The sequence below is a fragment of the Myodes glareolus genome, chromosome 1 (genome assembly GCF_982192425.1).
Source record: "Myodes glareolus chromosome 1, mMyoGla1.1, whole genome shotgun sequence".
Classification (NCBI taxonomy): domain Eukaryota; kingdom Metazoa; phylum Chordata; class Mammalia; order Rodentia; family Cricetidae; genus Myodes; species Myodes glareolus.
The window spans coordinates 9,129,726-9,146,154 of NC_142026.1; the positions used below are offsets into that span (position 1 = coordinate 9,129,726).

The window sequence follows — 16,429 nt, forward strand, 5'->3', positions numbered from 1 at the left end:
CAAGCAATGTGACTGACTATGAATGATCAAGATAATATCTGTTTCTAAACTTTGCAGAACATTCAAAATTTTGTTATTTTTAATTAGACAATTCTAATTCCAACCAAAATACTTGCCTGGGTATATTATAATGTAGTATTCAGGGCTAAATGAAGTTACAAATTTAACTTGGATTCTTTATTTAGAAATACAGTCGAATTTTTTCATTTGTTTCCAACTCATTTTTATGGAGAAAAGGCTTTTTATATGATGTGGGTGGGTCTTCTGTATATCTGTTGCTTTCATTGGTTAATTAATAAAGAAACTGCCTGGCCTGATAGGTCAGAACATAGGTAGGTGGAGTAGACAGAACAGAATGCTGGGAGGAAGAAGGCAGTGAGGCAAACGCTATAGCTCTCCTCTCCAAGATGGACGCAGGTTAAGATCCTTCCTGGTAAGCCACCACCTCGTGGTGCTACATGCATTAATAGAAATGGGTTAATCAAGATGTGAGAGTTAGCCAATAAGAGACTGGATCTAATGGGTCAAGCAGTGTTTAAAAGAATACAATTTGTGTGTTGTTATTTCGGGTGTAAAGCTAGCCATGCGGGAATGCAGCCCGCAGCTCCACGAGCTCGTGGTGAGACACAGAATATTAGAAATGGGTTGAGTCAAGATGTGAGAGTTAGCCAATAAGAGGCTACAGATAACGAACCAGGCAGTGTTTAAATGAATACAGTTTCCGTGTAATCATTTCGGATAAAGCTAGCCAGGCGGTGGGAGCGCAGCCCACCATAGCTTCTTCTACATTTATAAATACGGAATATTAATCTTCTAAATTGTCAACGGGTAAATCAGGCAAAGATAAGAGCTTCTTAGGAGTCTGTTTGCAGATTGGAGAACAACGGACGGAGAGAATTAACTGTTCCGTCTTACTTCTCTGTGTTTGATCTGCAGCAGTTGAAGCAACAGCTCATCTGCCACCTTCCCCACCACCATCGCCAGCCTCAGAACAAGCAGTTGCAGTGGAGGAAGGTAAGTTCTGGACCTTCTAGGGTTGTGCCTGTCCAACAAGTTAAACGATAAAGTCCAGTCCACGGCCAGGGATACCAGTGCCAGGTAACGTAGACAGGGCTGGTGTGAATTCAGAGCGTCAAGAAGAAAATAAGCCCAAAAATGAAAATAGAATCAGAAGTTTATGAATATGGTCAATATTATATAAAAGGAAAAATCAATTATGTGAAAACTCTGTGTTCAAGTTGCTAGAATAACTATAAGCAGTTAGCTTAATGTGGAGATGTGGGACCGAAATAATACAATCCTTTTATAGCTGAAAAGAAATAACAAATATAATCCCCAAGAGAGTAGGAGTCAGTAATTTCTTAGGGAAGTGCCAGAAATTGTGTAGTTTCCTCACGGTTATATTGCCAAGACTGCCCCCAGGACCTTCCCCATAGCAAAATCTCACCAAATATTAATGAATAAAGCAGGAAGTTAATGAATGAACAGATCCTGAGAGCAGTGAACCGGAAGCCATGGATGCTCCCCCACTGAGACCCACTACCGTCCATGAATACATTTATGAACTTGCTTCACACAGAACACCACGTCAGCATTTCAGTTCTCATTGACAAAACAGAGGGATGCTTTGAGAACATTCATTCAGAATGCAAGATGAGAGGCACTAGATTACAGTTTCAGCAGAAACTCGGTCCTGAGACTCAGCGTGTAGTAAAGGCTGGCTGATCGTTGGAAGAGGAACAACAGTGGCTTACTTTCAGTTTGCATGCTCGAAGGCCATTTTATTCATTTTCTCTTTCATTTGCTTTTTCTTGTGTTGTCCCTTCAGAGATCATTTGCCATGTAAAAGATAAATAACATCATCATTAAACACTTATCATGTTATAATTCATAATCTGATTCATTTCAATTTTTCCTAAATACAGAAAACTAAATTACTCAACTACATTCTGTTAGCTCTGAGGCAGCTCTTTTAGTCCCACATTTATAAACAACTCCTCTTCTTTGTGGTAAGCTTTTTCATAATTAAACCAACCCCCTCCTAATCTGATACCTGAAATAACAGAAAACAAGCAAAATCATTCTGTGAAAAGAAATGGCAACTGTAATTAGTGTATAGCAGCAATTGGCTATTAGTTAATCTCCTTAAATGTCATTTGCAATATCCTTTATACATCTGAAAGATTCTGTCTGGACTGTTTTTCCTGTCATCTGGGCCATATTTGCTGAGCACCTAGTGTCCCACAAACACTTTAAATCCCGAGCAAATGCTTGAGAACAAAACATACATAATCCTTCCTTTCAAAGAACAAACTGCATGGTGAACAAGAATGCAATAAATAAGCTTACAAATAATTCAAGTGGATTACCTCCAGGAAGGGTAAGGACAGCGGCCTCTGGACAGAACAAGAAAGGGATCCTTCTTTTATTGCATTTCTAATTCCAAAATGAGAGGAAATATTGGTAGATCATGGGTGAAAACTGTGCGGCGGAGGAAACAGGATGCACAAACGCATACCAGTAAATGAAAAGATGCTGTGTTCTAGGACAGGGAGCCTTGGCTAACAGGTAGCGAGAAAAGGGGAAAGGATTAAGTAAATAGAGAGGATAGTAACTTGCTGGGGCCAAGGGCCTGGATTTCATTCATTGTCTACTGGAGATGCAGTAGGAAGCTGCGCATGACAGCTGTATTTCTCTGAGATCGTTGAAAAGTGTATCTTAACTCCCATGTAAAACCATTAGAGTGCCCAAGAATCCTCTTAACCCAGAAAGGGCTATAATGTTGACAGAGGTGACCCACTCCACAAGTCTGCTTGAGGTCGAGTTATTGACTCCTCTTACTCAGTGGGAATTGTAGCAGAAAAGCCAGGAGACTCCTCTTATCTGTCTGGGAATCCACTTGGCCTCTTCCTTACAGAAAACACATCACACACAGTGAGAATATGAATAAATCAGACATGGCTTCACTTTTACATCAAAATGTAAGGAATTGCCTTCCCCATACTGGTCCAATATATTCAGGGAAGATGCTCCTCCCTTCTCATTCCAAGTAATTCAGTTATTTTTCAGAACTAACTTTGTGTTTACCATTTATTTCTTTTTCAAAGGAGACATTAAGGTACATAAAGATCGAATGATAGATCACCATCTTTTATGTTATGTGAAAAGATATGTATATATTTTATAGACCCTACATAATTCATTTAAATCAGATGATAATTTCATCTTTAATGTGTGAAAGGATCAAAACAAAGTTCTATTGATCCTTTATCTCAAACCCCAGTACAATCAATGTTCAACAGATTTTTTTTAAAAAAGAAAAAGTTAAAATTAAGAAAACAAGCTAGTGAGTGACGAGCTACAAGAAAGGAAGGAACTGTTTGGTTTCTTAAGTTTTCAGTAAAGACCCAGCGTGATATACTACTGACAGCAGGCAAGCTTCATTCATTGTCTAAGAGATTCTTTCCCCTCCAGATCACAAACTCTCCCAGCAACTTTGAGGGCACAGAGACAGTCACAATCTGATCCTTTCAAACAAATGGAAGAGAGCAGTTTGATTCAAATTAAGTACATAGTGGCTCTGGGGACTCTTGCTTCTTAATTAACAGACGTTTAAAAAGGGAATGCTTCCATTGAAAATAATTTGACATTCATCACTTTAAAAAACATCCATTTATTGTAATTATGTAATATTAGTATATCTCATATCTCAGTATGTGTCCTTATTGAGGGAAATACCTAAAAGAGATTTTATTGAAAAGAATTAACAAGTAGTTCACATAGGAAACAAACCATGGTGCTGCTCTGGAGGGCTCTGTTACTTACAATGTGTCCTCACCTCCTTTCCTCTGACCTTTGTGAGTCATAGCAGCTCATCCCCACTGAGCTGTCTGTGGAAATCCAAGAGAATACTCTGAACCAGAGGTCCTTCTGCCTTGTGCAGTTAATCCAGAATTCTGGTGTGATATTTTCCAGGGTCATAGAGACGGCAGCAGAATTGTTATCTGAAAGTAGCTCCTCTCCATGTCATTTTGGGTGGCAGTAACCACCAGAACACGGAGGAATCTTTGGCCAAAAGCTTGCAAATTGGAGCCAGATGGTAGGGAAGACTGTCTGTGGGGTCAGCTGCCTTCTGCTCTGCGCCATGAGGCAACAGCAATAATCAGTCCTCAATAGCCCATGAGCGCTAGATTCTCATAAACATGACTACAGATTTGTCCCAAAAAGGTCTGATCAACCAAGGTTGAGTTTGGAAGGACAAATCTTCCTTTTGCCCAATATAAAATTTTAGATGTGTTAATAAAAAGTTTAAATAAACACAAACTAGAAGGAAAATATTCCTCAGTCAGAATCAGCTTATTTCTGAAGCCTGTAGTTATGCACAGGAGCTATGTAAAAAGGCCAAGTTCCTCAAGGTCATCTAATCCTTTTAGACGGCACTTGTTAAATGAAGTAGATTATTGTGTGACAAAAAAACAGTTCCCAAATTGCATTAACTTATAGTAAATGATGAACAAAGTCATGAAAGTAGCTTATAAAGTAAACACACATTTTCCCTAAGTTTCTCAACTTCAAATTCAAATGCCAAATTAAGGTAAAGCTTAGCATATGGAAGGCACCATGCAAACATATATGTAGTTACACACAGGTTCATCTGGAAAAGGTCACTTGCCCCTAAGCCTGACAACTTGAGCCTGACCCCGAAGACCTGTGTTGTGGAAGAAGAGAACCAAGTTGTCCCATGGCCTTCACATGTATAGCATAGTGTACATTGCACCTTGTAGGCATTTTGTGTGCATGCATGCATGCATGCATGCATGCGATGAGAATCCACACATAGGATAATTTTGAATACTTACACATTACGCTTCGCAGTTTTATCAATATCTTATCATTTATTTCATCCAGCAACCCACAGAGATAAGAGATTTCCATGTTTTGTCAGGGATATCATTGTTTAGCTCAGAATAAATGACTCGGCTAGAATGTATATCTAAATCTGAGTCTTCCAATTCAGAATTCCATAGTTCCCTAAAGCTAAGGTTCTCAAGGTTGGTACTATAGAATTGTGCAAGTTAGTTGCCTTCAGACGGGAGTCTGGTCCAAACTACCATTCTTATGTGGATTTTTATAAAATGTCTCCCAAATACATACTCCATTCTTTATTTATTTGTTTGTCTATTTATTTTTAATTACTTACCCTGCCCAATGGGTGGTAACCAAAGCATCCATCATGTACATTTCATCTCTGCAACAGATGAGACTCTAACGCCTCTGTCTTCCCCGCTGGGGACTCCTACACTGCGCAGACTCAGCCACCCCCCACCCCCGCATACAATGTTCCTGTTTATCTCTGAGGCCTGCGCCACAGACGGCCTTTACTCACAACCTCTAAGAAGACACTTGAAGTTCTTAGAGCACACAGTCCTAGGAGAGGTCTGGACTTGGCCTACTATCCCTTTTGAGCGAAGAGACAAGGACTAAGGAGAAATGGCCATTCTGCTTGGGCAACTAAAGGTCCCACAAATGGTTCCGCCATCCTGGAACTAGACCAAAAGTATTCAAAATAGAAAAATGTCACTTCTTGTGAGATGTTATAGATCGCTGAGCTGTTTTCAGAAGGCCGAATGCTCCAGAAGATTGGAAATATCACCGAGTACCTAGCACCTCCTCACCACCAGCTCTCGGCTCTCACTGCCCCCTTTGTGTTGTAATCTTCTGCTTCCCAGAAAACAAATTCAGAAGAGCAGAGAAATACATAACTCATTTTTCCTTATTTGACAGTGCATGAAATCAGTTGAACAAGTTAAACATTTTATAAATAGTTTGCATGCGTGGTGTCCGAGAGTCACTGGAGAACATGTGACTGACAAGGACCAATCACAAGCCCAGAGCTACCATCTAGTCCCTGCTGCAAACAAATTCTCAGCAGTTATCTGCTCAGCTACTGCTGAGAATAGCAAGCATCATTTTGGGTTACTCTTCCCCATTGTATACTAATTACCATTATTATGAGAAATTTCTGCACACTTGATCAGGAATAACTTCCATAGGATTAGTGTGCTGACTAATAACTAATGGGCTAAAGGGCTAAAAGCATTTTCTCCACAGAGTGTTATTTTTAATATGCTCATTCTTTTAAATCTGTTTCCAGTTTCCAGTACTTGGTTATTGAAAGAAAAGTGACAGTCCTTACGTTACAGTGCATTTGCAAAGTAAGACCAGAATACTATCGCAGGTGACATACTTTAACGTAGGTCTAGATATAAGTAATATTGATTAGTGAATACCTGGGTAACCTGGACATAATTCTGAGAGATGACTGCATCAGAAGCCATATGGGGCACATCCTTAAGGTTTCTAGGCGCATTGACTCATAGGAGAGTCCAGATGACCCTAAGCAAACTAATCTACAATGTGAATGTAAGAACTGTATTATTTTCTGGTTAAAATCATTAACTAAAACTTAAATTAACCAAAATGTTAGGCATTTGTACAAGACTAGCTAATTACAGTTTCAAACAGGAGACTTTTCTCCCTGGTAATTGAGCAGACATGGTACCCTGCCAACATTTCTCTTTCTTAATTTTTCATTGTGTTAACGTATGACTAAGAATTCACCTTCAGGAAGGAATGTCTTTGGAAGAATGCATGTGTTTTGTGATGATCTGTTTCTATTCGAATATTTCCTTGGTTATTCTGAATTACTGCAGAAGGATGCACAGATAATTTCTATTTCGCAGCAGGGGTGTCAGTGTCTTTTATTCTTTTAGATCGATGGTAAATTCCCCTAACTAGTAATTTTAGCTAAGTACCCAGAAAAGCATGCACCATCCACTGCCTTCCTTCATCCTCCATCCGCTCAGTCTGTCTCAGCCCCTTCCATCCTGCCGTGCTGCTTGGGTGACCCTTCATGTCCTCCTGTGGGTGTCTGTCTCGTCTGTCTGATCTCATGTCTGTCTTGTCCAGTTCTCCCTGCAGTTTCTTCCTGTGTGTCTGTTTGTAGATGAAGGGGCTGAGGATCAAGTGGGTCCTCTGCACAGGTTCCCCAGCCATGAACCTGCCAGCAGCGGGGAGAGGCGTAGGCTCCTAGCCCCCTCCATCTCGGTGTCTGTGCCTGACGAGGAACCTTACAGTTCGGATCAGGAGTACTATGAGCATCCTCTGTTCAGCTCAGAGTGGACTAGTGTGCTCCCCCGCGTCACAGCACAGAGCGCAGAGGGCCACTTAGACCAGGAGAAAGGTGAACAGGAGCATGGTGCCCTTTGGCTCCTCCTCCCAGCCTGCAGCTCTGTCCACACACATCATGTTCAGTGTGCTTTTGTGTGGGTGGTGGGTGGGCACAAGCTTGTTTTGTCCACATGAAAGGGAAGTCCCTAGATAAGGAGTTTTCCACTGAAATGCCTCAAAATTTATATGAAAGAAATGTGTTACATGAAACGAATAAGCATTTCCTTTTTTTTTACGTCATTGCTCCTATGAGGTGGAAAGGGAGAAGAAAAAGGAAGAAGAAATAATTCAATTAAAATATTACTCCTTTTTTGTTCATTGTAAATAAATTATTCAGTAAGAACATATTATTTACCTAAACTGAAGAAGATGACCCTAATGTTTGTTTTTTTTCTTAGATTATGGACTATTATTAAGACCAGTCTTAAATGGAAGTCACTATTTTACAATTATATTCATATGCTTGTTCTTTAAAAATAAAGAATAAAGATACACTTAGAGCTGAATAAATGTTATGGGATGAAAATGTATGACTCCATGTCACTCAGTAAGAAACTGGGGGTTTCTTTAGTGGTTGTTCTTGACTCGCCTCAGCAGAGCTGGTCTAAAATGACAACTGGGACTCGGGGCCTTGGCTCCACACAGCTGAGCTGCCTGTGTGGCGGCATATCATGGGAATAAAATTCAGGGGGTGTGGGCTTCCACTTGTCTCATTTTAACTAGGGATGTTTTTCTAAAGAAGAAAATACTACTAAGATATTTTGCTTAGACAGAAGTATTTCCGGGTGAGAACAATGGCATGAAGCGTGCAGAAGAGCTCATTTTCACGAGAGACAGTGTGTGCTGCCAAGGACACAAGGACAGACGATCCCAAGGAGCCAGGAATCAGCTCGCGGGTTGCCAGGCACAGGCATGACAGTGAGGTTTTCCCAAGTCATTTCGAAAACCGAAAAGCGCCAGCAGCTTTGGCACCCTAAGGAGTATACCCAGCATTAAATGAAGCTCAGTACTTTTAACAGTGCAAACTGAAGGTGACTGAAATATATGGGAGACTTTTAATTAAGGGATAGGTACAGGGACACAAGCATACCTGATTCAAAATCTAAAAATCAAAGGCCAAAACATTATGTGAATCTAAAAATTAATAAATTAACTTGGTTAGACTTCATCTGATGAGCTGGCCCTGGCGAAGTTAGATACACTTAAAGTTCTTTAACTGGAATAAAAATGTATGCATTATAAAATTTTCTGATAATAAAGCAGAATTGAAATTTTTAAAATATCCATTACAAAATTAAATTACAGACACAAAAATGTCTGCGTGGAAAATGTGGAAAGATAGATGAGGGGTTCTGCCACCCTCCGGGGTGTTAATATTTCTTACAAAAGAAAATTCCTTCCCTTTCCATCTGTAGTCTTTCCCACAAGGCCTTTTGCACAATGTCTCATTGTTTTATGGGACTATCATGAGAATCTTCCCACTGCGGACTTCTAAAACAGCTAATGTGGTTTCCTTTCATTTATTAAAGGGTAAAATGGATTCATTTATGTTTGTGGATATTTGAAATGTAAATGAAAGCAAATGAGGAAATAATTTGTGGCCCTCAGAAGCTCAATGTTTGCATTCGAAGGCTGACATTATCTCCAGTTATACCTTTGAGAGGAGTCTGAGTGCGACTCCACCATCTTTCCTTAGTGATTTTATTTTGAACTGCATCCTAAGATGATATTGCTAATATGGATGCTTTTTCTTACTGTCAGAAAGAACTATATATGAATTATTACTCACTAAGCAGTGTGAAAATAGTTGTATTCAAGGGAAAAAGTGATCAAATTCTCAAGTTAAAAAGTATTTTACTTTCTATCTTTCTTTTCCTTGAGTATCAGATAATTCAACGGAGGCATTATAAATTGGCCTTTATAGCCGTTCCTTAGAAGCACTGTATTTAGAGTACTCTGATGGACTTTTTGGTGAAACCATTAAGCAATTGAGTAGGTAACACTTTGAGGCTAAGGCTATTTTATTCCTAAAATCGTCTTTCAAAGATTCCACATTTTAAATAATGCCGTCAGGGATTCTTGTGTAGGGACTTCCTGCATTGGAGAAAACACGTGTCTAACCAACTGGGAAGCTTGTTTTCAGCACACCAGTACATCTGTCTTCTCTCCATCTGCTGGGGCGACACCAGCTCTAATTTCCAACAAGCCTTCCCCCTGTGCTCATCTTGCTGCCGTTCCCATGAGGGTGATCAATCCATAAAACCCTTTCAGCTCTCAGTTTTTAAAATGAATAGCACAGTCTTTTAATTAGTTTTCAAAGTCATTTCTATCAGCAAATCTATCATACATCATAAATTTCCATTGAGCACACATTGAGTGTCTGTCATTCGGTTATTAATTTGCTCAGATGGAAAGGAAAACCATACCTTTTCATGGTCATGCAAATGGAGCTGAAAGTGTTCCATGAATAATATCTCTGTCCTTTCGTGTATTGTTCTGTGGTCATGATGTCAACATCTTTTCCATCCCCCAAAAGAAGAAACGCTAAAGGGTGCGATGGCTGAGGACATGAAACCTGCCGTCCTTCCTGGGAAAGAGCATGGGGCTGCTAAGACCTCAGACTACTCCCAGGGCCTCAGTGAGGGCCAAGTGGAATCTAGCGCAGAGGCGCAGATAGTTCCAGAAGACAGTGCCCTGGCAGGGGCTCCACATGAGAAAAGTGTAAAAGAGGTCACGGAGGTAGCTTCGGACGTAAAAATACCTTCCTCTATCAAGGAAGGTGTGTGTCTGTCAGGATTTGCATGCGTGCCGCAAATGTGTTGCCGTGGTTTTCACCAAGCGAATGCCTTTCCAACGCTGGTCCACCGCTGGGTCTTCTCATGGTCATAAGACACCATTTCAGGCTTCATGAGCGGAGACTGGCTTGCGCAGATGCTGTGAGAGCTTGGTTGTCCCCTGCTGCTGTTGGTCGTCCTTTGCCATGATACAATACGCTTTGCCGCAGGCTGATAATGCTGTGTGAACTCTTCCTTGGTTTACCCCCTCCCTCCTCATCGCCAGTGTTTGCCAGTCACATTGCTAATACATGTATATTTTTGTTTTTATGTTTTGGGACAGCAATTCATACGCTTATTTTTCAAACCCTAGAGCTGGATTTTAGCACGTACAGGCTTACGTGATACAATTGCTTTTGTTTGCAGCGCAGAGTGCTGTTTTTATGCTTCAACAAATGCTGCTGGTTTGGTTTCCTTCAAGACCTGTCGGTGCTCTCCTTGTCCTTGTCTCTGCGGGGCAGCGCACCCCGTATCATGCCTGTATTGCTTGAGTTCTCATCCATCTAGATCTCATTACAGGTTTTAACTACTTCATTGCTCTCATTACAACAGCACCCACAGTCCTATCAGGTCATGATGCCCCATGTTCAGGAGATGGCTGAATTTTTATGAGTCACCACCAAATCTTTTTCAAATCACTGAGCTAAGTGCTAATGACCACAAGAAAAAGTTTAAAAGAGACACTTGGATTGGCATGTAAATAAAGCTGAGACCATGTCACTTATTTGATGTCAAGTAAGTATTTCCAAGGCCAACAAGAGCCAGTGTTTTGCTAGCTGACCATGTCCAGGGAATGACGTCAGGACCTTGGGGAGGAAGATATTGTAGTAGTTGACTTTTTTGAAAAATGTCTTGCTCTTCCCACTGTTAAAATTCAGAAACCATGACTGCGAGTTAAAAAATTTAGTTCAAACTGCCTCATCAATTCTTAGGTCATGTATGTAAAAATTGACATCAAATGTTTACTTTAATCTCAGCTATTTTCTAAAACCTTTTGTCAATACTTTCAGTATTCCCATATGGGTCCTCACAATTTTTCATCAAGTTACCTGAAACTGCTAATACTTGAACCATCATGAGTTTCTTGGCATGTGTCCCAGGACCTGCCAGCTCATTTCCAAGTAAGAAAACTTGAAATGCTCAGGAAATATTCTTCATGTCCATGTTCTTGTGCCCTGTTACCTAGTTCCTTGATGTGGATGCATTTCCACCTCAATCAACAGAATGAAGATTTTTCTTTTTTCCTTCTAACATGCACCATATGGTGTATAGAAGAGACCAAATAAATAAAAAGGATAAGTAGTCCGAGGCCAACTCTTGTTATAATGTGTGTACAGTTCATTTAGAAGAGGACTTTACTCAGTACTAGTACAAACAGATTCCAGTCCTAACATTCCATGCTCATCCTTCAGTGGGCAGCATGCTTGCATGGTCCATAGCTTCCCCTTGACCCGCTCATTCATCTCCTATTTGTAAGTATGACTTTAAGCTCACTGCCCGAAAGCTGTTGCCTATTGTTTGCTTAAAAACCAACCCAATTACTTCAGATTTACTTACAGCCTCGAAGATGGAATTCCCTGAGCCGCAGAATTTGGCTTCCTCTTTCGCTGAGCCTTTAGACAAGGGAGAAAAGGAGTTGGAGATGCAGAGCAAGCCTGGTGAAGATTTTGAGCATGCTGCCTTAGTTCCTCAGCCAGAGATAACTAAAACTCCCCAAGACAAAAAGGATGTTCAAGACATGGAAGGGGAAAAGTCACCTCCTGTCCCATTTGCGCACACTTTTGGTACCAACCTGGAAGACATAAAACAGAACGTAGAACCAAGCATAGCAGTACCTAGCATCGGCCTGTCTGCAGAGCCTGTAGCTCCAAAAGAGCAGAAAGACTGGTTCATTGAAATGCCAATGGAATCCAAGAAAGATGAATGGGGTTTAGCTGCACCAATATCTCCCGGCCCTCTGACACCCATGAGGGAAAAAGACATGCTGGAGGATATTCCAAGATGGGAAGGGAAGCAGTTTGATTCTCCCATGCCAAGTCCCTTTCATGGTGGAAGTTTCACTCTTCCTCTAGATATTATAAAGAATGAAAAAATCACAGAAGTGCCACAACCCTTGGCTCCTGTCTTCTTCCAACCAGATGACAAAACGTCCCTGCAGGACACCAGTGGCCTAGCTACTGCCAAAGATAGTTCGAGAGATGAGGAGCTACAGAAAGATAAAGCAGGGAAGGCAGATGTTCCAGTCTCAGAAGCTGTCACCCTACCGAAAGATGCTCATGGTCCAGTCGGAGAAGGCTATATCAGGGAAAGTGTTTCAGGGGAAGAAAAGGGTACCACAAATCAAGAGATGAAAGAAGCTTCAGTCCCCAGTGGACAGGAACCTACACTCACCGAAGATGAACCACGCACAAAGCTTGACGAAAAAGTAGTGGTTTCCATTGACGAAGCTGTGGCAAAAGAACATGAACCCCCCAAATTGAGAGATGATGAAACAGGTGTAATTCAGACCTCCACCGAGCATTCTTCCTCCAAAGAACAGAAAGATCGAGAACATGTAACCGATGAGTTGAAACAGGACTCCTTCCCTGTAAGTCTGGAACAAGCCCTTTCAGCTCAAGCCGCGACCTCTGAGACCTTGGGAGAAGTTACATCTGAGGCAGAGTCAGTGAGTGAAACGAGAGAAACCCAGGAACTTTTTGAGGAGAACATAGCTGTCAAAGATAAGTTTGAAGGAGTTGGGTCTGCAACAATAGCTGAGGTTGGGATGCCGTTTTATGAAGATAAATCGGGAATGTCCAAATACTTTGAAACATCTGCATTGAAGGAAGAAGGGGCAAAAAGCCAGCAGTTGGGCAGTGATTACTATGAACTGAGTGATGCAAGAGGAAGTACCCAGGAATCTTTTGACACTGTACCTCCCAAGGACCAACGTGATGAAAAGGAATTTCAGGCAAAAGAATCCCAGCCCAGTATTCCAGCACAGGAAACAGGATACAGCTCTCTCGCCCAGAGTTATCCATCTGAGCTACCTGAAGAACCAAGTTCTCCTCAGGAAAGGATGTTCACTATTGACCCAAAAGTTTATGGGGAGAAAAGGGACCTCCACAGTAAGAACAAGGATGATTTGACCCTTAGTCGAAGTTTAGGGCTTGGTGGACGGTCTGCAATAGAACAAAGAAGCATGTCCATCAACTTGCCTATGTCTTGCCTCGATTCCATTGCCCTCGGGTTTAACTTTGGCCGGGGCCATGATCTTTCCCCTCTGGCTTCTGATATTTTAACTAACACGAGCGGAAGCATGGATGAAGGAGATGATTACCTTCCCCCTACCACGCCTGCAGTGGAGAAGGTCCCTTGCTTCCCAGTAGAGAGCAAAGAGGAAGGCGAGAAGGCAGAGGAAGTAAAAGTGACTGGAGAACAAACTATTCAGATTGAGACGTCCTCTGAGTCACCTTTCCCAGCCAAAGAATATTACAAAAATGGTACCGTCATGGCCCCTGACCTGCCTGAGATGCTAGATCTGGCAGGAACCAGGTCCAGGTTAGCATCTGTGAGTGCAGATGCTGAGGTTGCCAGGAGAAAATCAGTTCCATCCGAGGCTGTGGTTGCAGAGAGTAGTACTGGTTTGCCACCTGTCGCTGATGAAAACCAAGTCACTGGAAAACCTGACAGTCAACTTGAAGACATGGGATACTGTGTGTTCAATAAATACACAGTCCCTCTACCATCACCAGTTCAAGACAGTGAGAATTTGTCAGGAGAGAGTGGCTCATTTTATGAAGGAACTGATGACAAAGTCCGTAGAGACTTGGCGACAGACCTTTCACTGATTGAAGTAAAACTTGCAGCCGCAGGAAGAGTCAAAGATGAGTTCACTGCTGAGAAAGAGGCATCTCCACCCACTTCTGCTGACAAATCAGGACTGAGTCGGGAGGTTGACCATGACAGGAAAACTAATGACAAACTGGATACTGTCCTTGAAAAGAGTGAAGAGCATGTTGAATCAAAGGAACTTGCCAAGGAGACTGGAGAGGCTGGCGAAAAAGTGGAGATCTTTGGGTTAGGTGTAACCTATGAGGAAGCCTCTGCCAAAGGTGAAGACACGTCACCAGAGAAAGCAGCAAAAGGTCTCAGTTCAGTGCCAGAGGTGGCTGAGGTGGAACCAACCACAAAAGCCGATCAAGGGCTAGATTTTACTACAACGAAAGCTGAGCCAAGTCCATTAGATATAAAAGTCAGTGACTTTGGACAGATGGCTTCAGGGCTGAATGTAGATGCCACAGACCTCAAGTTCGAGGTTTCTCAGGAACTGACCCTTTCATCCAAAGGACCTCAAGAAGACGATTCATTCCTGGGTATTGAGTCTGGCCACATGAAAGAAGGTCTCAAAGTCAGCGAAACAGAAGTCAAAGAGAAGGTAGCAAAGCCTGACCTGGTGCATCAGGAGGCTGTAGACAAAGAAGAGTCGTATGAGTCCAGTGGTGAGCATGAGAGCCTCACGATGGAGTCCCTCAAGCCGGATGAGGGCAAGAAAGAAACCTCTCCAGAGTCATCTCTGATTCAAGATGAAGTTGTCCGCAAACTGTCTGTGGAAATCCCTTGCCCACCTCCTGTTTCGGAGGCTGACATATCCACAGATGAGAAAGCCGAGGTTCAAATGGAATTTATTCAGCTGCCAAAGGAAGAAAGCACAGAGGCTCCAGATATCCCCGCCATACCTTCTGATGCCACCCAGCCACAGCCTGAAGCAGTCGTGTCTGAAACAGCAGAGGTCCCAAGTGAGGAAGAGATAGAAGCTAGGGGAGAATATGACAAACTGCTCTTCCGCTCAGACACCCTTCAGATTACGGACCTGGTGGTCCCAGGAAGTAGAGAGGAATTTGTGGAGACCTGCCCAGGTGAACACAAAGGTGGAATTGAGTCTGTAGTGACCATCGAGGATGACTTCATCACCGTAGTGCAGACCACAACCGATGAAGGGGAGTCAGGGTCCCATAGTGTGCGCTTTGCAGCTCTAGCTCAGCCTGAGGAGGAAAGGAGACCGTGCCCTCATGACGAAGAGCTTGAAGTAGAGATGGCAGCAGAAGCCCAGGCAGAACCCAAGGATGGCTCTCCAGATGCCCCAGCTACCCCTGAGAGAGAAGAGGTCGCATACTCAGAATATAAAACAGAAACCTACGACGATTACAAAGACGAGACCACCATTGATGACTCCATCATGGATGCTGACAGCCTGTGGGTGGACACTCAAGGTGTGCTTCTTTTTCAATCTTCTCTCAAATAAAACCCATAGCCTAGTGGGGAATTTGGTTTTCACTTTAAAGATTAAAAAAAAAAAAAGAAGAAGGGTCTCTATTTATGTGACATTGTGTTAAGTATATGACGGCCTTTATGCATCTGTCACTAATGCTATGACTGTTGTTGTTGCCATGGTTTGCTTTGCTCCGCAGATGATGATAGAAGCATCGTACAGGAACAGTTAGAAACTATCCCTAAAGAGGAGAAAGCTGAGAAGGAAGCTCGGAGACCATCTCTTGAAAAACATAGAAAAGAGAAACCCTTTAAAACCGGGAGAGGCAGAATTTCCACTCCTGAGAGAAAAGTAGCTAAAAAGGAACCTAGCACGGTCTCCAGGGACGAAGTGAGGAGGAAAAAAGGTTCATTTAACAATCACTTCTTTTAAAATGTGGTTTTTTTTTTTAAATTAATTTCCTTTTACTCAACTGAAAAAAGCCTTACTGGTTATTTATGAAAAAAAAATTGTTCATTTTTGTTCCAAGTGTTTATTTAACTTCCTGATGGTATGCTGTTTTGTGTTTTCTTATTCATAGCAGTTTATAAGAAGGCTGAACTTGCTAAAAAAACAGAAGTTCAGGCCCACTCTCCTTCCAGGAAACTCATTTTAAAACCTGCTATCAAATACACTAGACCAACTCATCTCTCCTGTGTTAAGCGGAAAACCACAGGTGACTGTTCAATTCTGCAATGTGGCTGGCAAACATAGATGTATTTTATTTTAACCTCATTACTGTAGAAGCTTCTTCATTTTGTTTTACTTCCAAATCTCAGCAATCATGAACAGTTTCGCTATTTAAGTGTCTTGTATCATTATTCTTTTTTTTTCCTTCCCTGCAGAAGAGGTCATGACCATCTGTCTCTTTGTCATTGCTCAGACATATCAGTGAGTGATTGTATCTTGGCATTGTGCTCTAGTGTCACGTTCTGGGGATCCCTATTTTCATTCTGTGTGTTTGGTTAGACGATGGCGATGAATTTAATCGTGGTATGCATTCTCATTATTTTGCTTATTTATCTCTTCCATGCTTAAATCCATGTATATTTGTTCTATTTTCTCAATTGTTACT

General features: G+C 41.8%; 1 protein-coding gene across 16 annotated transcripts in view; it reads left to right on the plus strand.

The window, feature by feature from the left end:
* Nucleotides 1-16,429, plus strand: part of Map2 (microtubule associated protein 2) — a 269,527-nt gene that overhangs the window by 226,575 nt on the left and 26,523 nt on the right. For 9 of the 16 annotated variants that reach the window (XM_085698855.2, XM_085698845.2, XM_048459086.3 and 6 more), the window contains 4 exons: nucleotides 937-1,014; nucleotides 11,612-15,316; nucleotides 15,515-15,721; nucleotides 15,896-16,030. In XM_085698855.2, coding sequence (XP_085554981.2) covers nucleotides 937-1,014; nucleotides 11,612-15,316; nucleotides 15,515-15,721; nucleotides 15,896-16,030 — 4,125 coding nt within the window. The remainder of the gene's footprint in view (nucleotides 1-936; nucleotides 1,015-11,611; nucleotides 15,317-15,514; nucleotides 15,722-15,895; nucleotides 16,031-16,429) is intronic. The other 7 variants (XM_048459091.3, XM_048459095.3, XM_048459092.3 and 4 more) reach the window with 4 other exon arrangements.